The 21,895-nt window shown below is 41.5% G+C and overlaps 1 protein-coding gene across 1 annotated transcript in view; it reads right to left on the bottom strand.

The window, feature by feature from the left end:
* The window catches only part of ADARB2 (adenosine deaminase RNA specific B2 (inactive)), a 317,557-nt gene extending 296,812 nt beyond the window's left edge, over nucleotides 1-20,745 (bottom strand). The window contains exon 1 of the mRNA XM_054191770.1: nucleotides 20,616-20,745. Within this exon, the coding sequence (XP_054047745.1) occupies nucleotides 20,616-20,715 (100 nt within the window). The 5' untranslated portion in view covers nucleotides 20,716-20,745. The remainder of the gene's footprint in view (nucleotides 1-20,615) is intronic.
* Nucleotides 20,746-21,895: the final 1,150 nt, after the last annotated feature.

The raw sequence follows: 21,895 nt of genomic DNA, 5'->3' as shown, positions 1-21,895 counted from the left end.
ATGTATTCTGTCTGTCCTCATGGACTCTATGCAGAGGGGAGGCAAGCAAAGTGCCACAGTCACAAAAACAGCAGCAGCGCCAAACATCAAATTCAGCGTTCCCGAATTTAACAAAATCATCTTTTAATGAACTCTGCAAGCAAATAAGACACATGTGCAACTACCCAACTAGTTCTCCTATACTTCTCAAGATGAAATGTAAGAGCACAATGACAAAGACCTGTACTGAAAAATCTGCCCTACAGAATCCAGTCTGGGGTACCAAGAAAGATCAACACTCACCACCTCCAGCTATACGTGTTGAAAAAAAAAAAGCCAAGCTAGTATTCACAGATGATTATTTTTTAATAGTTCTGGCCTTGAAGCAGCAGCTCACATTCCCAATATTATAGGGAAGGAGGGAAGCAGAAACATATCAATCACTCAACAAAGAGGCTTGTCAAGGAATGGGCATTTTTCTTTTGTAGCATTTTCTTCTCAGCAGCTGCCCACGTACAGCCTATCCAGAGATATCTCAGGTGTCCATCAGAATATTCTGCGCTCTCTCCACTGTTAGTGCTTGAGCTTAATATATTTGTCAAGTGCTCGTTTGGGAGTAGGACTGGGCGGGGGGGAACAGGGAGAAACATGCTCGTTTTATCGTCATACTGCCCCATCTCCCTGCTTTCTGTCAGCCTGCAAGTATTTACACCAGACCTGCTGTATTACTGCATCTTTTTGGATTTTTTGTAATTAATTCAGTCTCAATATTCTCCTAATTTCCATACTTTTCAAATGTCATTTCATCGCTTTTGATCTGCTTCCATTTCTTTTCTCCTTTCTCCCTCTTTGCCTTCATGCTCTTTCTGAATTTTGAAATGGATTTTATTGGTTGACAGAGGCATTTGAATTGCTTTCAGAGGCTGGGCCTTGGAAACACAGGATAGCAGCTTGCTTAATCACATTTCTCACCTAGAACCTGTATAATAAGGGTGATACATAGGGTGTGAGGCTGCAACGCTACTAGCGGAGATGAGCTAATGGACCTTGGCCAGCCTTAATTAGAGTTTCTAAGCCAAACCTTTCCCTCCTCTGGCCATGAGTGTGTCAGCCCATCAGTTTTATAACAGCTGTCAACCTCCTCTGACTAGTTTATCTTCATCTTTCCTATTTTGTGTGCTGACATGGCACCAAAAGAGTTATTTCTCTGCAGCAAAGAGGTCCTTTGCTCTGTAGGCAGAACAAAAAGCGCCTCTTCATACAGGGCACCAGACCCTACCCCACGTGGGACCATGTGCAGCATGAACCACTGCCTGCACCTTCAGGATATGTCAGTCTGGCACTTAAAAACAGATACACATACATGGGTGTGTGTGTATCCCACAAAAAATACCCCAAAGCCCCTCAAACCATCACCTCAATAAATCCATTACTGATGTGTTGGCACCCAACACATATTGCCTGCTTGCCAAAGCGGGCAGAGTGAAAGAACTTCTTTTCCTATTTCAAACTAGTTTAGGAAGGCTTATCAATTGTATATGTGTTTCGTGGTGGAAAGCTTCCAACCAGCTGTGCAACATGTAAATCAAAACGTGCCTTCTTAATAACAAAGGCTTGTTTCGATCAGGATGGGCTGATAAATTGCTTTCTGCCTGAGAATAAAAAAGACTGGGCTTTAGGTATGTAAAAATGGTAAATATTTCTCTTCTGCTTTTGTTCTTTCCCAGCCAAAAGCATCTTAAGAGAGCCATCTGTTTCCTTGCCACAGAAAGAAAAAAATTAGGGTGACAAAGCTCCCTGTGCTTATTCATCCGATTTTGCCTTGAGTTAAATGTTGGAGAACCATCCCCATTTGGGAAGGTTTTCGTTCTGCCACTGGCTACGATAAAGGCTGCTGTTTCTATCCACCACTTGGCTTGTTTATCTCCGGGTTTTTTATTTCAGCTAGAATTGAAAAAGAAATTACACTATTCTAGTGCAAAATGAATGGGATTTCCTCATTTTTGTTTATTATCTTCATCTATTTCTCTCCACCAAAGAAGAGAGAAAAGTCCCACTCATCCTTCTGCCCTCCCCTCACCCCCCGAGAAAGTGGCAATTGTACCATTAAGCCCCGAGTGCTTTACATATGCAAACACAAACACAGTGCTTACAGGAAAGATCTTCCCTATCCATATGTTCATCTCCTTCCCTTTACCTAAACCAGACGATTACCTCAGCAGCTCAGCTGTGTTATTGAGACATTTCAGCGTGAAATTTGTTTTTCCTCACTGAACTTTAAGCGGAATTTCAAGTGCCAAGTCTCCAAAGCCAAGTGGGGCTATTAAGAGATAATTACTAATTATGCTAATTTGAGAAGTTGTGCTATTTCTTTCCCTGGTCATTTTATCTGCAGCTCTCCTGAGAAAACAGTCCCCATTCAATGTTAATAACCTTTCCAGGCTAAGCATTCAAGGGAGGACAGTGTGTCCTAAACCCAGGAATATTTTACAGTTCATCTAGATATGTGGCTGTAAATTAGAAAGAGAAGCAAGTTGCACTAATGCTAATGACTTATGTTATTAATTTTTTTTGCAGCAGAAATATCTGATTCCTCTCCATTCATATATTGATACAGCCTTTTGCTGATGGTTTATTTTAAATGAAAGAGTCCTCAGTGATTTGAAATATTCAGTACACCAATAATATTACTCAGCGCTCATTTTCTAATCCTACCTCTTGCAAGCTCCCATAATAAAAGATTAAAACAAAGAACAGATTTGATTCACATTTTCTAAATGTCTCATTTATTTTTGCCTTATTTATGTAAAGGTATGAAACATATCTTTCCCAAGTTCTATACGCTGCTTTTTTTTTTCTTCTTTTCTTTTTCAAGACAGTGGTTATTAGGCTGATCATATTAGTCTGTGGAGTATGCTGACAGAGTAAGAGGCTTTATTATTTTTCTAAATAAAATAATGACTTCAGGTTTTGTTTGATGCATAATCCCATCCCTGTTCTGTGGTATAACATACTCATTATTTTAGATCTTTTAGATTTATAACTTTTTTCTGGAGCGGCAGTACCCAGAGCCTGCTTGGCTTGGCTTACCTTCCAAATGCAGAGGCGTAGAGCTGCCGCACTACTTCTTGATAAAATCTTGTTTCTCTCCTCCTCAGAATGGATCTCCCAGGTAAGAACACGATGGCCGCACAGAGCGTCCAAGATCAGTGTGCCCTCCATTAGGAGACCGTGGTTACTCTGACGTGACTGCGAAGGCCAGTTCCTGCAAGCCCATGTAGGGCCATGTAGGTGTCCCACCGAGTGGACATCTCCTGTGAATTTGGGCTGCAGGGTCACCCTCTCTGTTTGTCAGTATAGCATGAACATCATAAATTCTCAATGGAGGACAACAAAGTCTGAAAGCAGACGCAGGGCACAGTCAGGTCCCTGCAGCCAGGGAGGGCAGGGCCCCGCACGAACACGCAGGCCGCCTCCACCACCCGTGAAGGTTGGCCACGTTTCCAGAGTAAATAAACTCCTGTCCTCACTGGGGTTCATCATCTAGCTTGACAGTTCACTAAACTGTGTGCCAGCAGGGTTTTTTAATGAGTGGAGTCCCACCGACCTCCTTGCTTCACAGCCACTGGTGCTAACCCAGCTACCTCGGGGCCCATGTCCCCAGTGCTGCTGGTCACCAGGGGGGCCAGCCGCCAGCAGGGCCGGGGCTGCAGCGCTGCAGCCCTCAGCCACAGTAGCCACGGTTCCCACGGCTCGGCCATCTCCTCCACCCAAGCTGTGGTGGGGTGAAGCCTCCTCGCCGAAATCCTCTCACTGCCGCCCGACAGCATCAGCTGGAGCCCCCTCCGAAGGCCAGACACTGCCTGTGCTGCACATCAGGACTCGCACGAGGGAATTTTTAGCAGAGTTTACCTCCACGTACACCAGCTGCAGGTCCTCCAACAGGGAAATAACATAGGTATGCTGCTGGATTTGGCCTCACGCTGACCACTGAGGGCAGCAGGGTGTAAATATCTTCAGGTGCTTACGGGTGACCACAACTGTGGCTCTGCAGCTCAAAAAGAGAGTGCAGAGAACAAGAAACATACAAATTATTTTTATAGGAATTGGGCCTGTATTTTTTTTGGCAGTTTGCAGTGTCGAGATGCAAAGTAACTAAGCAAAGATCCCCTCCACGCAACCAAAATAAAAATGAGGATTGAGTGACAAAAAACAAAGGATAGCAGTTTGCACCTTGATTTTTCACTATTTTTAAACCATATATAGGCCTAAAACCAGTGGGTGCATTTTTTTTAAAAAAGGCAAAGGATATAAATATTCAAAATCTTGGGTAGCACCTATTTCTGGAAAATGTCGCACGCAGCCCCCAGACTCCAGTTCAGTACTCCCAATGTAGGAGTGGGCGGACTGCGTTCACATGAGACATGAATTAGGACCTAAAAATATGTCCTAGTAATAAAGGAGAAGATAATTTTAAGTTTCAGCATTGCCAGTTTCAGAATAGACCTACCTTTAGTGGAAATCCATTTTGCAAGTGTGTGAACCTGCCCCCAAACCCCTGATAAACATCAGGTAAGACACGTGTTCCTTGCTGGTGGGGCTGGGAGGACCAACAGGCCGCTGTGCTCCCACCGTACCACCAGGAGACATAAAAGAAACACTCCTGGTGACTCCCTAGCTGGTAATACATCTCTCTCAGCTTCACGTGAGCACATCCAGCAGAACTGTCTGCTATTTGGACCATCCTGTGACCCCAACACTTTGGCAGCTCACTAGCAGCTGCCGAAGTCCCTGAACTGCACCTGGAAAGACACACACAGAGTTCACGGACTCCTTTGTAAAACAGTCTTTCTGTCCACGCTCAATGGAAAGCACATGCAGAAGGCAACATAGGCGAGTGTCTCGCCTGCGAGTCTCAAGTCAGCTCTCCCTCTGGTGGACACATTGTCGTAGGTGGGGTCCTGCATCTCCCCAAAGCTCCATCGTCTCTTGAGAAATTTCATCTTCTAAAGAAACACTCTGTTGCTCCAAAATTCTGCCTAACCAAGTTGCATCAGAGTCAGCTGCCTCTTGCTGATACACTGCTGTCCAAAGACAGCAGCTAAGGGGACCAGCTGGAGGCTGAGAAGAGAGCCATGCCCCTGGGCAATAACAAGGCTGTAAGTGAATAAACACCTGCAAGGGAGGAGACCTCTTAAAAAACAAACACAAAAAAGAAGTAGTCAGGAGAGAAAGATGCCCTATCTCCTGAAAGCCCTGCTGGAATATTTAAAATTAGTTCTTCCTGGAGAAAGAAATGAGCACTAGAGACTATTTCAAAATGCTTCATGGGCTCCGTTGGTCACAGCCACACTTGTTCTGCGCACTCTGGGAAAGCAGCAGACTGGAATCACAGCCCTAGAAAGGTGCTTGACATTGCTAATTATAGCTGAAATGAAGTTTTCTGCACATGTTATTTCTTATTCATGTTTGAAATTATTTTTTAATCCAGTACCTACAAAGATCGCACAGAATTGTGAAAGAAATGAAAAAAATCAGTTAAAACATCCAACATTAGCTGTTTTCTTTCCTCTTATATTTCCACAATTAAAATATTTATATTATTTTTAAGTATCGTTCCAAAACCTTCAGTAACCCTATTGAGAAGCGTTTTGAGCTCTCACAGATTTTGAAAGGCTTAGATTGCGTGAATAACGGAAATGCATATTTGCAAGAGACCCCAGCAGCCAGCTGGCACTGTCGTGCCTCTAGCTGCTGTAAGAAATTAAGCATGGGAGAGCCTCAATACCCCCACTAGGCCCAGTTCAGGCTGAAGAAAACAGGGTCCTTTGAATGGACAAGTCCATGTGGGTATCAGCTGCAGTAGAAAGGAGAAACAAGCAATTTCTGCATAAATTATGTGACATTTGGAGAAATACAGTTCCTTTTGAACAAATAAATCCTCTCTCTGCTGCTACCTGGTGCTTGAGATGGTGACTAGGACAGTAGGTGGGATAAGCAAATAAATGGTTTTATTCGCCACTCTTCCACCTGTCCTAACAAAGGTACAATGTCTTTGCAAAATTTCTCTTCCACTATCCCTTCACGCTATGCGTCAGTGAGGAGGAAGAGAAAAATTGCCATCCCACGGTTTCCATCTGGAAACTGGTAATGGCAAATGGGTTCTTGATTCCTCTTCAATCCCACAAAATCTCAGTCCCAACTGTATCAAAAAACGCGCACAGCAAGTGCAGCAGAGAAAAATGCTCCCTGCAGAAGCTCTGAGCAAACAGGCTTTGCGTGGAAATCTTCACACAGAGCTGAGGGAAGCTCAGACCTGAACTTCTGAAGGACTGTCCTTACACTGCCACCAGTAGCTGGCACAGCTGCAGGTCCTGTAATGTGATTTGCTGAAAACCCTAAACTTTGGCATCCTACAACTGGATGAAAATGTTAGATTAATTTATTTTTCATAAATATACAAATATTTGTATGTTTCTATTCGACATCTTTGTAAAGAAAATTTTGAAAATATGAACTGATGAAAGCTCTGCAAAAGAAAATTCAGCTATTGTTACCTTTTCCCAGCCAAAGCTTCTTTAAGTTGATTCTTGAAAAAAATGGACATCTGAGGTCTCAAATTCTACAAAAGAACACGAGTTGTGGACTCTTTGACTTTCACTATTTCCCCACAGCCCATCCGCGTGGATTTATTTTCAGGCTAAGAGCCCAGATAACGCAGAGTGTAACATTTCACCCTTAAAAGCCCCAGTTATAAAAAAGAACGAACAATAATCATGATGGGTACAAGATGCAAAGAGATGAATTACAAGGCAGATGTTCAATCTTGTCTTTTCGGCTGAGATTATAAATGTTCTGAGCCTAAGAGAAAAATTCAGAGCCTGAAACTGAAGGTTTGCTAATTAATCAGTTATGATGGCATAGGGGATTACAAAACATGATTAAAACACACTGAAAACAAGAAAGACAAAGGAGGATGGCAAAGGGACTATGGAAGTGGCACTGTTCACAGAGAAACATCTCTACACAAGCGTGTGAAAATGATGCAGCTCATAAAAAATTTGTGCTTAAGAATTAAAAAGCAACTACAACAACAAAAAGACAATGTTATGAACCAAATAAATTCCTGGAAATTTGGCCCAATGTTTATTAAAAAAATCGGGGGTTGCTCCAAGCTCCTTATGAAGCCTAGGACAAAACTTACATTGATTTCAGCCCTTTATATAAATATGCATGTATGTTAATATACGCGTTGCTGGAGCACATATTGGCACATTAATATGCATAGTACTAGAGTGTCTGTGTTTAAGTATATAAATAGAAATTGAATATAAACATATGCATTCATAGCTTTGAGTTCCATTAGAAACAAAACAGCGTAGAGAAATTATTAGCATTTTTACATGATGATTTCTGTTTAAGTCAGATACTGAATTGCTACTGATACTTACTTACAAGGCATTCAACAGATGGGGAGTCTAGACTGATAACTTCTGCGGTATGCAAGTGTATTTTTAAACCTCCTTTAATGTTAAATTCTGGTGCTGTGCTGTGGGGATGAAATAAAGTGCTTTCTTGAGTGTGCAGTTTTAACTTCCTTGTTCTCTTTTTGAAACTCTAATTTGGCAGAGATCCACTATGGATAGTGCCAGTTAGCATGACCCTAAGCCCTAGGAAAATTACCATGGAGGTCAGCCTGCACTGAAGACAAGGTGACCACCCATGTGAGGATGACCAATGGGATGAAGGTCCCATCGGTGGTAGGGCCTGGTGCTCCTGAAAAACAAAATTTTCCATGTAACAGCGCAGGATTGGGCTCCTATTCTCTGCATCTTGATTCTGCTCTCAATCAGTTTCTATCTTTTCTAGTGGAAACAAAAAGGGGAATTGTGCTTTTGGTCGCAAATTCACAATAAGCAATGTTGATACATGCATATTTTCTGCAATATTACCTACCAATTACCATTACCAACAGAAATTAAGCTATAACCTTAATGTACATAGTGGATGAAAGTGAACATTATGCAAGTGAAGACAGAAAATATTTTTTTCTAGTTCTTTTTACTGTTTTCAAAAATGAATGCAATAAAGTGATATCCCTCCAGAAATACTGCTGCTTACTATTTACGCAATTTTAAACTATATTACTTAGGTAGCGTTTCTTTGTGTGGTTTACTGCTTGCCCTAAGAGACCTTCATTTGTTCAAAGTATGAACTTATTCTAGATTTAAAACGGTAAAAGCAAACTAATGTAAAAACATAATGAAATCACCTTCAAATCTGCTTACGTTCTCACTTTTCATACAAACCCCCATCATAAAAATAATCCCCCAAAGTTCTCTGAGATTATTCCAGCAAATCCCATGCCCAGCAAATCCTAAAACGTACTCCACCTGCTAGTGAAACTATCACAGTAATTGTCTGGGCTTTTATCTAATGAATATGCATTACAGCAGTCAAAACAAAATTCTAACTTAATCTACATTACTGGGGAAAGTTTCTGAAACAAGCTGTTGCAGGGAAATTTATGTAATACGTTGTCAACAGTCAGCAGAGACAAGCTGTCTCCTAGAAAGGGCCGAGGGAAACCAGTTTCCTACGTTTGTTCAGGGAGCTGTATTGTGGCTACCCCAAAGCCAGGCTTCTGGCCACAGAGGCGCTGAGAGCATCACATCTCCTCGTGCCTTTAGCATGCCTGCCCACCTGTACTTCATCTCTGTGCACAGCCTATGCTGATGAGGACTGAAAAGTCTCTTTTTGCCACGTGGGTTTCAGTGAGTCACCATCATCTCTTTCACAACAGGCAAACTCACTGATACCTGCTGGAGCACGGGGGAACGACAGATGGATTATCTCTACGAGGTCTGCGCATGACTGCACCTGCAGACAGGTAGGTGCCTGACACCAGCATTTGCAACAATATACTATGGGACAAACCAACAAAAGGAAAATTATTTGAAAACAAGATTAACCAAGATTAACAAAGATTAACAAACTGCTCTTTTCATCCAACTGCCCGCATACGACGGCGCACATTGCTTTTGCTACAATAGCCACTAGAACAACAGTCTCAGCCCCTGACCTTTATTTTTTTCCTGTCTCCCATTTCTGTCTAAACAGCACAGAAACCAACTTTACACGCCAGTGTCAGAGAAACATTTCTTCAGCTCAGGAAGTGGTAGGAAGATCAGTGTAGATGTGCTAAAACAGAACGAGAATGGAGCCCTAAGAAATATGTGTTGGCAAGTAAGTGCATTATGAGCTTTTCTAAATGTAGAAATTTTTTAGGAAAAGAATAGTAACTTCTTATTCAGTTCCTGATTCCACAAAAAAAAAAAAATATTAAGCACCTGCATATTTGTATGCAGATCTTGTTACTTATTATTTACTGCTTTTCTGAGCAGCAATGGAATGACTGAACAAGTGATTTTGCTGAACCAAGGCCATACGTTACCCCAAAGACCTCTGATGATATATTGGTCCCATCCAGCCACCAATCTCATACATACTTTCATTTTTATAATTTGTGTGAATAACAGCTGCTTCAATAGCCGAGGCTACACATGAGGGGATTGAGATAACAACTAGAAGGGGAGGAAAGAGATGGGTGTTCTGGTAAAGAAAGAAACAAATGCAAAAAGTGCAAATATGTGATAAACACATGGATCTTCAGGGTTACATACACTGTGTTTTATTTTAAGAGTGGCTTTTTGGAGCCTTTGCGGTTATCTTTTTAACCATTAACAATAGATTGAGACAGCTTCTATAGTGGTTAATTCATACTCCCAGTAAAACCGCACTCTACAAGACCCAAAACAGTGTGTAATTTGTTGCTTCTTGTTTCATTTAATTTTGGAGACTCCTGATGAGGGCTTGGAGTTTTTGGAGGCAAAATTAAAGTAATAATTTATAGGGAAGAGGTTTTTTTAATTGCTTTTAACTTTTAGAATTATTTTCCTAGACTCAGAAACCAGGGCTTGGCTCTTTTTTTTTACTCTTAGAATTGTCTGCCGCATTTTATTCAAAGAATTATCTCATGGTTACCTAGCACAGTCAATTTACAGGGGTTTTGGCTGAAGTGGAATAGCCTCCTCCTGGTCTTCTAAGAAGTATGGGCATATACAACATTGATGAACTACAGGCAAGGCACAAATGTAGGCACTGTTACTACGATTTTTAACAGAAATAAAAGTTATGAAATTTAGGTAACAGTTAATCTTACTGAAATTAAGTGATTCATCTAAAAGGAGCAATCTCATTAAAAAAAAAAAAAAGAAAAAAGAAAATCAGTTACAATTTCAATCAATTCCATAAGCAAATTCTCAATAGCATCTGAAGGAAGTAATGCGTATGACAAAAACAGAGTTATTCTACGGATTTGTCAGCAATGTGTTGTTAATATTGAAGAAAGACTTGCCTTTTAAATGTAAACTTGGATACACAGAAACCTTGCCCTCAGCATGTGTAACAAGCCATTCTGAGAGAAATCAAAAGCCCTCCAGGAACTGAAGAGCCACTGTGATTGAACACCAAGGAAGAATCTGATCTCATGCGTTTGTTTACATACAAAATATAGACAAAAAAATAAAAAGCCACCTTCTTTCAAACACCACCAGGCAAGAGCTGCTCTGCAAACAAAGGTAGCAGGCTGCCTTGCGGGCAGGGATTAGACCTGCTCCTGCCCGCGAGCACCGGCTGCCAGCCTGCAGCGTGGCACCCTGTCCGCCGCGACATGAGCGGCGCTTCCAGCGACCTGTATTTGATAAATACAATATGATAAACCCAAGCAATGTGTTGCAACTACCGACGGGATGCAGCTGCAGAAAAGATAGGTATGAACTAGAAAGATGTTCATTCGACACTTGAAACTGGAGCGACAGGCTCCTGAATTCCTACCTCTTGCTAATTAATTCTGCAACAGATTTATGAACTTCTCTGACTCAGTTTCCCTCACTATAAACTTGGAGGAATGTGGCCTCTCTGTCTGTGAGAGTTAATACCAACTTTTCATAAATACTCTGAGTATGTACCTAGTATGATTACGCTGATGCATTTTTATTAACTCTGGGCAATACAAGTCCTTGCTGGCCAGGATGAGTTGGAATTATCTGAAAAGAAGGATGATCTTAGTCACTGGCAGGGAAAAATAGTCCAATGTGTCTTACACCATAAAAGTATAAATTTAACAAGGAATTCACTGGTAGCCTTCAGGAAAATCTGCCGAAACTTCTTTGTCTATGGTTTCTTACCCAATTTAAGGAGAATGTATCACCTGCTTAAAAATGTGCCTGGGCTTACCAATCTATAAAGCAGTGTTCTGTTAAACTACTTCTATTACAAACCACATTTCTAAACTGCAAAGGCCTATTTAATTTCTGACTAATCAAAACCAGTGTACATTTTTTTTAAAAGTCCCCACTTTTTTTGGACACGTAATAACCATCTTCTGGTAACTGCTACTGTTAGTATCTTACTGCCTGTTTTAACCTTACACTTTACACCTTGTGCTATAAGATGCAAAGGCTCCAAAATTCTTCAGGTTTTTTTTTTTTAACAACATGAATACAGAGCTAAAGTCTCATTTAAAAAGTATTGTTGCCAGGGTACAAGTTAACCTAGAAAGACTAGCTTTTGACTTGTTCTGGCAGAACTGTACATTCCCTCTTACTGCATATGAAATCTAAGGGATTTCCACAGTGAAACTTTTTTCTTTTAAAAAAAAAAAAAAAAATCATCAAATAACTTGTGCTTGTGGGTTTCAGCTGAAGGCACAAAACGTGTTCCTTGTGTGCACAGCACCAGGTAAAGCAAACCTCTGTCATACAGCTGTAAAAACTGGTCAGTATAAACATGAACTGAAAACGAGTCAAGTGTCTTGATTTCAGAGACAACAGATTTTACAGACACACATCAGATGCTTTAGCATAAATAAATGATAAACACAGATCAATCAATAATCTTTGCAGCAGTTGCAGCTGGAGGAGACCTGCTGTCAGTGATATTAGAGAACATTCCTCTTTTGTATGGTTTCTTTTAAACTCCTAAATCCACCAGCAGCAAGAGCTGAGCTCCAATTTAATTACTGTCTGCGCTGCTCAACAATGGAGGCAACGGCAGACCACTGCGGCTCTGCCCCTCGCCTCCCAAAAATCACCATTCCTACCGACACGTAAATAGCAATTCATGATTGGCATGAGGGAGGGCAATTACAACCTGGAAATCAGCTCGTGAAAGTTAATTTCAGTTATATATTGTTCAAGAATCCAGAGGCATTTTGCCTGGCAGTTTGTGGCAGGGCTGCTGGCGGGGATGTAAAACAGAACACGAGCTCAGGGTTGGCTTCTGCTCCCAAGTTATGTCAGTTCTTCCGTAAGATTCAGCTGGAAAAAGATCAGCACACAAAGAAACTTCAGATCAAATCCACCTTTTTGGTAAAGGTTTGGAGTTCCCTGACATATTACAGCCTCCTGCATAAGCATCTTTCCTCACCACTCTGAATGTGCTACTCAAAAAACGTACCTACACAAATAGAATACAGAAATATCCTGAATAATCAGGCTTTTAAGAAGTGTCCTTCATTTATTTATTTCTCACTCTGAAAAAAAAATTATAATAATCCTTGTGCAGTTGTGCTTTTGTGATTTTCTGTAAGACTACCAGTATTACAAAGAGGAAGATCATACACATCCTATGAGAGTGTTTAGATACATGTTTTTTAAATTTACAAATTCATACAGCATGTATGGACAGATGTGTATAAACACACAAATGATACAAATGTATTTTATTTTTACATCTCTAAACAAAATACTTCAATGTAATATAAAAATCCCTCATATAAATATTTTTTGGAATCTACAGGGTTTAAGCCCCTTTGTCTAATATAACTTGGAGTTTACTATAGTCATTCATTTAATACTGCTAGACCGCTGAAGCAAAAGTTTATATTTCATACAAAAATGTATATATGTACATATATATTAAGGCACAGACACACATGTATACAGCAGCACAGTTCTGCCACCCTGACTCATGCTGTGAGTAGGGGCAGCAGCATCAGGCCTTATACAAAGGTAATATATTAATACAGTTGGCTTGATAGCCATCATTTTACATTGGTTAAACCCCACTATTTAAGGAATAAATAGCCATTTCACAGCCTCTAAGAAGTGGTAAGAAGTGGGCAATTGCATAAAATTAGTTGTGTGTAAATCTCTTTTTACAGAGATGGAGATAAAATATCTGTCAAATTCTACTTATTTCTTCCCACACTTCCCAGCAGCTTTGACTCTTCACGCTGATGTTTCATTAGCAGTTAGAGAAAGGTGACTGTTAATAATTTTAAGCACCATTTCTCTCATAAGGAACAAAGATAATGTAAAAATGGGGGGAAAAAATATTACACTTTAGCATAAAGTATTTTGTGGAGATCTACTTATTGCTCATTCCTCAGTCCCAAACAGTGCATAAGATGCCATCAGCACGTACTGCCAGTTTCAGAAACAGCACTCACAAGTGGTGCATCTCCAAATCAGAGACAGTAGTTGGTACAACGTTGGGACCAAACCCCAACCCAGCAGGAACACTTTCCCCATGACAAACCGTGGTTTCGGGGCAAGTAATCCCCCTACTACACGATATTCATCTGATGACGACGCACAAGCAGTCAGGCCAGTAACTATTTTTTTCTGCTTAACAAAACATCGTGTGTTTGTAAAGTTTGTTTTCGCCCCCTTTCAACTCATCCTTTTGTTTCTTTTTCCAAGGGAATAAGAAGCCAGGGGTGTATTAATTTTTATTGTTATCCTCCTAACCTCGCTACAGCATCAAAGTAAGAGACTGGGAACCAGTCTCAATTTCGGTCTATTTTTTACATACATCTTGCAGGGCGTTGAGTGGGAAGAGAGAGGAAGGCAACTTAAAAAGCCGTCAGGAATATTCCGAGGAAATGCAGCGCCTGCCTTCCTCGCAGCTGCGTTCCCGGTTTTGGGAGGCAGGCGGGCGGATGGCCACACGTTGCCACTGCCACAAAGCCAAGCAGAAAAGCACCTCCTGAACCGCTGCACTACGGCTTCCGCTGTGAGAACAGAGGAGAGTGCAAAAAGCCATTAAACCACCTACAAATCACCTTTCCTCGTAATCCAAGTAAGTCAGGAGTCAGATAATTTCCCGAAAAAGAGGATTCATATCTCACATTAAAAAAAAAAACAAATCCTTCTTAATGTATCCTACCTAAAGCCAAAACCTGCATTCACTGAAGTGAGCAGCAAACTTTTTAGCGTTAATCTCAGCTGAGCTAATCAAATACCTCAGCTCCCTACACATATGTAAGTTTTATTTTTCCATACCTCAAATGAATGAATTCCCCAGGCCAGCTACGTAGTGCCTCAACACAAAAATTCCTTCCACTCCTATTAAACATGCTGAAATTCTGCTTCCTTAAAGGCCTCTGTCTTTGTAAATAAAAAAATAAAGAATAAAACTGAGTAGCCTGTTTATATTAAAGAAGGAAAGATTATAAAGAAGGTAATTTTACTGTATTCTTTCTTATGTTTATCTCCAAAGTAAACAATATAAATCTTATCAATTTTCTTCTACTGAAATTTTATACAACCCTAATCCCTTTTGCCATATGTCTCTGATCCCTCACTATTTCTAGTACACATTTGGGAGCTAGAACAGCCAGGATGAAACAGAATATACTCAGTGAAAATACACCTTTCATTCATTAATGACACCGTAATATCTTCGATATTACCCATCCTGCTCTTCACGCACTCTGCCCTGCTCTGTGCTTCCCTTGTTATCACGCTTTACTTAGCGGAGATTTTCATTAAGCCATCCACAGCGATGTCCAGTCCTTAGTCGGGAGTGGGTATTGTTAACTCAGGGCCCAAAAATACATCTTCATATTTCAAACCCGTCTTAAGTAGTAAGAAATTCTAGACTGACTGAACAACAACGATAACACCATCCATTTAATGCTGTCTGTTTAAGCATTAAATTTGGTTATTTTATGACTCGGAGAGGGTTTCCTATTAGTATGGATTGACAAGCTGTTTCCACCAGTTAACAAAGAGGTCTTTTTAATATATTATATATCACAATATGCTGTTAAAACTCCTCTGGGTTGGCTGCTTCGTTTCAAATTCATACAGTGGGGAACAAAGGTCAGCTAGAGCAGCAAGGTAAGCACTTCATTTTACTATTGGAACTTACATAATTTGCAGGCAAATCAAGCTGTTTTACGCAGAAAACATCAAGTTCATCACAGACGCCGTGAGAATGATCTATCTACTGATGCATATCAGCTTTTTTTTTTGTCTGGATAACTAATAGTTTACACAGAAAAGCCAGCAAACTGCCTGAAAGGTTGTAGAGACAGCTGTAAACACAGGGATCAATTCAGGTTCATTACTACTCGCAAAACCCATACGATATTGGACAGCAGTAATTCAAAAGTAGTACAATTAACAGAATCAGAGATTCTGATGTTCGCTTTTCTAATGCAACTTGCTAACCTAAGGGGAATTAAAAGAACCTAAGAAAACAGTTTGCACAGCCCTTTAGTAGCTTTGATATTTCACAAGGCTATTTCATCTGACCTTTAATTTAGTGCAGGGTTTTCCATATGTAGGGTATCACTTCAGAAAGGGCTGCCGTTAAGTATTTTAAAAACTCCATTAACATCACTTGAACGGGAATTTGTAAGCAAAGCTCCCACCTTATGGGAGAATTTCTCTACCCAAATCACCAAGGACAAGCTACAAAATTTTAAGCAATATGAAGCAATTTCCAACAGTATAATACTTTGCCACTAGCTTTATATGCCTCTGCGTCGCCACGGAAGAAAGCAAAACATCTGACTCAATTTCTGTGTTCAAAAAGGTAAAAATGGCTATATATGTCATCGCTCATGTAAGATGTGGTCAATATTTAGATTAGTGCTTTTTCTACTTACATAATTAAGACTTTGAGGTAAAGTTGAAATATTTTGTTCCTTCTCAAAGTAAAATGCGCCATTTTATTGTTCTCACACTTACGTGCTGTTGCTAGGAAGATACAACTCTGCTCTAACCTAATCGCCTGCTATTTAGATATGGACTCATGAATCCCTTATTTTTATTCTAAATTTAAGTTCAGTCATCGTAGCTAATGTCCTTGATGCTATCTCAAATTGCTGTCATTACACGGATCACTAGAAATTGGAGGTAATAGTAAAAAAGAAAAGAAAAAAGAAAGGTACCAAATTAGATGATGGATAAAGGTTTAATCAATTTAATTTTATCACCAAATCCAGTCCCTTCCTCTCAAGCTGTCAGGGGACGAGATAAGCGGAACACATCTTGAAGCACGACGCAATCCTGTTGTGAGGAAGGAGTTGTGTCCCTGAACCTCGCCAAGATGAAACACGCTCATTTATTACTTTGGCATTGCAGGACGATGAAGAACCAAGCAGGTTTCCTCCCTCCACCCTCAGCACAATTTTTCTATTTCATTAATTTTTCATGGAATTTCATTTCACAATCATTTTGCCTCTCTCACCCGCTTGCTGCCCTTATTTAGTTTATTCTGTCAACTTTTATTTCGCGTCCCGTTCTATCAGCAGCGACCTCGGCCATGGCTTTCTACCACATCAGGGATACCTGATTCCCTCCTGTTTCCAGTAATTAACTTTAATTGCTAGCTCTATAAAATGGCATTACAAATGAGGTGGCTTATTTGTTATCTTATACTGGAAAATAACTCAGAAGGGGCAGATCTCCAATCCCCCATTTCATACTTTCTATATGTTGGTTTCTAAGAAGTTGCCGGAGGCTGCTGAAGTGTGGCCTTTTTAGTATTATCAGTAAACGGCAACTCTGCTTTTGTTTGGTCTACCTGTAATCATTTATCTCAGATAACAAGCCTTTTATTCAAAATCTATACCACAAGCTATGAAATCTGCACGAACCGTGCTAAGGCCGCTGTGCTGAATTCTGCCAGTACTCTGCCATATTCCAGAGCCCTGGTGAAAACACGACAAGAACCCACAAATACAGTAACTTCCTATACAGCCCTAAAAATTTTAAATGGATTTCTCTAAATCATTAGGCATACTTTTCTAACCTCTGGTCCTTTTAGACACACAGATTAAAAAAAAAAAAAAAAAACCAAAAAAAACCCACACAAACAAAACAAACAAAACAAACACAGAGAGAGCAATATAAAATGTCTATTACTGCTTTTCAACAAAATTAGTATGCAGGTAACGTGGCCAGCATCTGTAGTTGTTTTTTATGAGGTCTTTGAGAAATTAAGATATTTACTTCCCACTGAGACTTAACATACTTATTTTCTAAATGACAATGAAAATATTTGTACCTATTCTAATTTAACAAATGGCTATGAATATCTACATTTTATTTTTTTAGCACACTTTTTGCATGTAGTGTAAAATGGAATGAAATCACTGTGCAAATATATGCTTGCAATGTGACAAACATTAAATGTCCATGCAATGAAAAGTCTTCAAGGTAAGATCTTTATCCTGAAAGGGTTGCTGGATGTCATAAACATAAAAATAAGATTCACGCAAATTAATTATTAGAGGATGTTATTGTACACTGGAATCACACGAAGTGTCCTACACTCTTCAGTGCTTGATTTGCATATATAGAAATTCTCTCTCGCTGTGTCTCTTGCAGCACGTGTTTTTTATTGTTTTTTAGCCTAAATGCACAGAGAAATTCAGCTATTCAGAGAACATTGTTTGCTTTCCTTGCTTGAACTTGCTTTCTGCCCCCAGGAAACTCCTAAAACAGAGCATTCAGGTATAAAAGAAATGGAGCAAAGTGCTATCCCCAGACACACTAATATATAATTCACACTAACCAGGACAAAAATATGACTGAAAACGCGGAAAGTAAATCAGAAGGGGAAAACCAACACTATTAAGTAGAGAATAATATTTGCTTCTACTTCTACATATTCCTAGATATTCTATCAGACGATTTCTCAACCTGGTTTTAAGCACAGTTCCTATGTAACGTGTAATAAAATATCTTAAGTTGTATAAATAATTTGTTGAGTCCATCTCCTTAAGGAGTGGGGATGTGACAGATAATTTCATTTCCCTACTCTGAATAATATTCAATTTAAATTTAAGACGAGAATGAATTTCTTTGTCTACACGTGTGCATAGGTATCTCTCTGTGTGTAAGCGTAAACATAAGTGTGTGTAGTTACACACTTTAAAGCATCTACTAAAAGTATCCTTGCTATAAACAATAAAATATGTGCTGGAGAATAGTTAAAGGCAAGTGCCTTTGGCATAATTCTCTACAAAGATTTTTCACAAACTATTAAATAGGTCAAACCTGCAAAATAGTGGAGCCCATATTAATTCTTATAAAGACATAGTAATTTATGAGCCTAATAAACATTTTCTTGACTAGTCTCCAGGATAGTCAGTTTGTTAAACAACATCTTTGCATTAAGTACCATTACAAAAGACACAGAAATATATGATCAGTAAATAAACTAGCATAATAGTAAAATCTAAAATCCAACAGGTTTTATACTAGACGTGCCTTAAGTTACAGGCATTTTTTGCCAGCATAAATTTATAGGAATGGGTATTTTTATGAGTATATATACTGTGATTACATAGAAAAGAAAATCAAAATTGGATGAATACAAACATTGCTCCCTATAATTAGTATACTAACCAACTACATTATTTGGAAAGTGCTCACAATAGTACATTTGGAGGAATGAAAAAATGACCTCTTCAAGTGCACATTCTTATTGATATTGGTCAGTCAAGCCCTTTCTAGAATGCCATCAACCTCCAGCTGTGCATTCTGCAAGTTGCTGTCACCTACCAAGTTATTGTTTAGCAAGTTTTGGTGGTTTTTTAAGACATTCAACTTCCACCTTATTTTGGCAAAACATAGAGTAACAAAGGATGCATCAGAAAAGTCTTACTCAAAAAGCCTCACTTTTGTCTGCTTCTTAGAAACAAAATTTACACTTACAATTTACCTTTATAACAAAGCAGCTTTTCTCCATTGCATAGATTAACGGATTACTTTTTTCTTCTGGCCAAGCACAGGGTAGCTAAGGCTTGGTTTGTAATTCCCTAGAAAAGTAGTTTTGCTAGGACAAGTACAGCATAAAGAAGTCCGCAGAGCGCAACTTAAGTACAAGCAGATTTAAAGAGACCGGGTATGGGAGCTCTCCCTTTGCTTAGTATTTTAAAATTTATTCTGTAATGTAGATTGGCAGACAGCCTTTGTCACCAGGTGTTAGAGCATGCTAAAGATCCAGAGTAACAAGTGAAGGTTACACACCTACTCCAAGTCCTGATATATCTGCATGTCTGTTGTTTTTATTTGTGGGCAGGTCACTATTTGATACTATGATTCTGAATAGAGTTCAGAAATGAAAGTTAAAATAGCGACAGTCAAATGATACAGTCTAGCACTTGACCAGTTTTTACCAGTTACTATACAAAACCTGCTTTGACACCTTTCTAAAAAGTTATAGAATACCATGCTTATTGGCTTTAATGTGATCAATAATTAAAAGACACTTAGCTAAATTAGGATTTCTAGAATCAGAAGAAATAGCGCACCCAGAGCACCAGCTTGAGTTGAGGAGCTAGCTGACTAAAACTTGTGTGAGTCCCACGTAACGATGACAGTTACAAGTTAGATGATATTTACTGCTTAGATAAACACTTGGAGTTAGCATCTCTGCAATCCAATGCGCTGCAGCTGGGCATCTCTGGCACTCTGCTTCTCGTATCACTTCATTGTACTTTAAAGTGTTCACAGCCTCTTAATTTCGGCTTTTTCAGGCAAAACATCAAAAATCAGGCAGTAGTGTGTCATCCCCTCTACAGGAGAAAACAGGACAGCCTGGTGAAGAGCTTTTATCTAGGGCATATTCCCTGTTCGCCAATGACATCCTGTAGCTTCACTTTTCATGCTTGTGGCAATTAGCGCCTTCCTACGTGAGGTTTGCTTAGGGAAAGGGGAACGGCACCGCAAGAGCGAAACTCGCCGGACCTTCTCTAAAAAAAGAGAAAAAAAAGAGGTAGTTTGGGGGGCGCAACCCTGCGGCCGGGCGCTGAGCGCTGCCCCCGGGCGGCTCCGCTCCGCGCTCTGCCCTGCCCGGGGCACGTCCTGCCCGCTGGCACCGGGGGACACCGCGGCGACAGTCAGGGTTCGCCCGGCGGCACCGGGGCCGGGGGAGGGCAGCGGCGGAGCCCCCGGGACCGCTCCGCCGCACCGCTGTACCGCGGACGGGGCCGGCCGAGCCCCCCCGCCCGCCGGCACCCCCGCCGGGTCCAACCTCAGCCCAAAACAAAGAGAGGAGGAGAGCGAAGGCTGCCCGCCCGCGGGGGAGGGCGGCCTCCCCCCCTCGTCCCCGGCCGGACCCCTCCGGTGGCAGATCGGCGCGGCGGGGAAGGCACCGCCCGCCCCGCACCGGCCGTCGGGGCAGCGGCAGGGCCGGTGCCGGCGTGCGCCATGCAGAGACAATAAAAACAGGAGCAGCCGATGTCTGCCGGGGCGTGTGTGCGGGAGACAGGCAGAGAGAGAGAGAGAAAGAGAAAAAAAAAAGGGGGGGGCAGAACAAATTTCCCTTACCTTTCCTCTTTGATCGCCTCCTCCTCCTTCTCTTGGACTTGCATTTCAGCTGCCCGCTCGGCCCTCCCGACGCCCTGCTGCTGCCCAGGACGGATGTCATGCCTGTACTTGAGCGACACAGCACCGCGCCGAGATGTTTTCCTCCCGCGGAGTTTCTCCCCTTTCTGGAGGCGGTTTTTATAGCGCGGCGGGCAGGGAGGGCGGACGGGCGGGCGGACGGGCGGGCCGGTTCCTCGGCGCTGCCAAGCGGCGCGGCGAGGGGTCGCGCCTCCGCCCCGACGTGCCGGCCCCGGCCGGGGCGATGCCCGGAGGCGGCCGCGGCGGCTCCGCACCCACTTTTTTTTGCACCTCTGCGAGTTGCTGGGCACCGGCCGCTTTGAAGCCGGTGGTTGTGGGGGTGAGGGGAAGGGAAGAAGGGAAGGGGGGCGGGGGGGGACGGGGACGGACGAGGGGGGCGGATTTGCTGCTGCAAAGTCTCCCGCAGCCCAATGGCTCCCGCCGCCCTGCTCTGACATCAGCTCCGCCAGCCCGCGCCCCCAAACTCCGCTCCCCCGGGGCTGCCGGCGGTGCCCGCCAGAAAGCCAGGGAGAACGGCCCCGGGGGGAATAAAAACATCCTGCTGCCTGGTCTGTGGGAAGCCGGAGGGGCAGCTTGTGAGAAGGGACGCTGCAGGCAGGATTTCAAGCTTTTTCTTTCTTTCTGGTTTTTTTTTTTTTTTTTCGCTTTAGACCATGTGGACACTGAGCACTCTGCTTCCAGAAACACAGAAATGCCGCCGCTGTCCTCCGCGACTAAACACTTATTAACTAGTTCACTAATTGCAATGCTTATTATTCCCAGGGAAAGAATTTGAGTTACTGTTGAAGGATCCCTCTATCAACAAACCTTATGCAAGAGGCTAAGTGTAGCGATTCCCCTTGAATCTCCAGTTATTTTTAAGGTACGTGCTCTGCTAAATTCACGATCAAGGGCAAAAGCTCTGTGAAAAGAGGAGTGTGTTGTCGCTCAGAGTCATACATTAACACTCTGCAGTGCCTCATTTAGGCAACTGTGCAATTAAAGTGTCGGGAGCAGAGGGGCTTTTACAGAGAGGAAAGATGACAACAGCATTCCTCTGAAAAGCTTGACTACAAAGCATTACATGTTCATTACAAAAAGCCGGGGTATGCAACAGATAAGATACTGCTTTAAGTTACAAGGGACCTCATGCTTTCTGTGCCCCATCCTCCTTAGTTATTATCTAACTTAAAAATATGTGTCTGGAAACCTAGGCAGTGAAT

The sequence above is a fragment of the Rissa tridactyla genome, chromosome 2 (genome assembly GCF_028500815.1).
Source record: "Rissa tridactyla isolate bRisTri1 chromosome 2, bRisTri1.patW.cur.20221130, whole genome shotgun sequence".
NCBI lineage: Eukaryota > Metazoa > Chordata > Aves > Charadriiformes > Laridae > Rissa > Rissa tridactyla.
The sequence above is the reverse complement of the archived record's forward strand: the minus strand, read 5'-3'. Positions and strand labels throughout refer to the sequence as shown.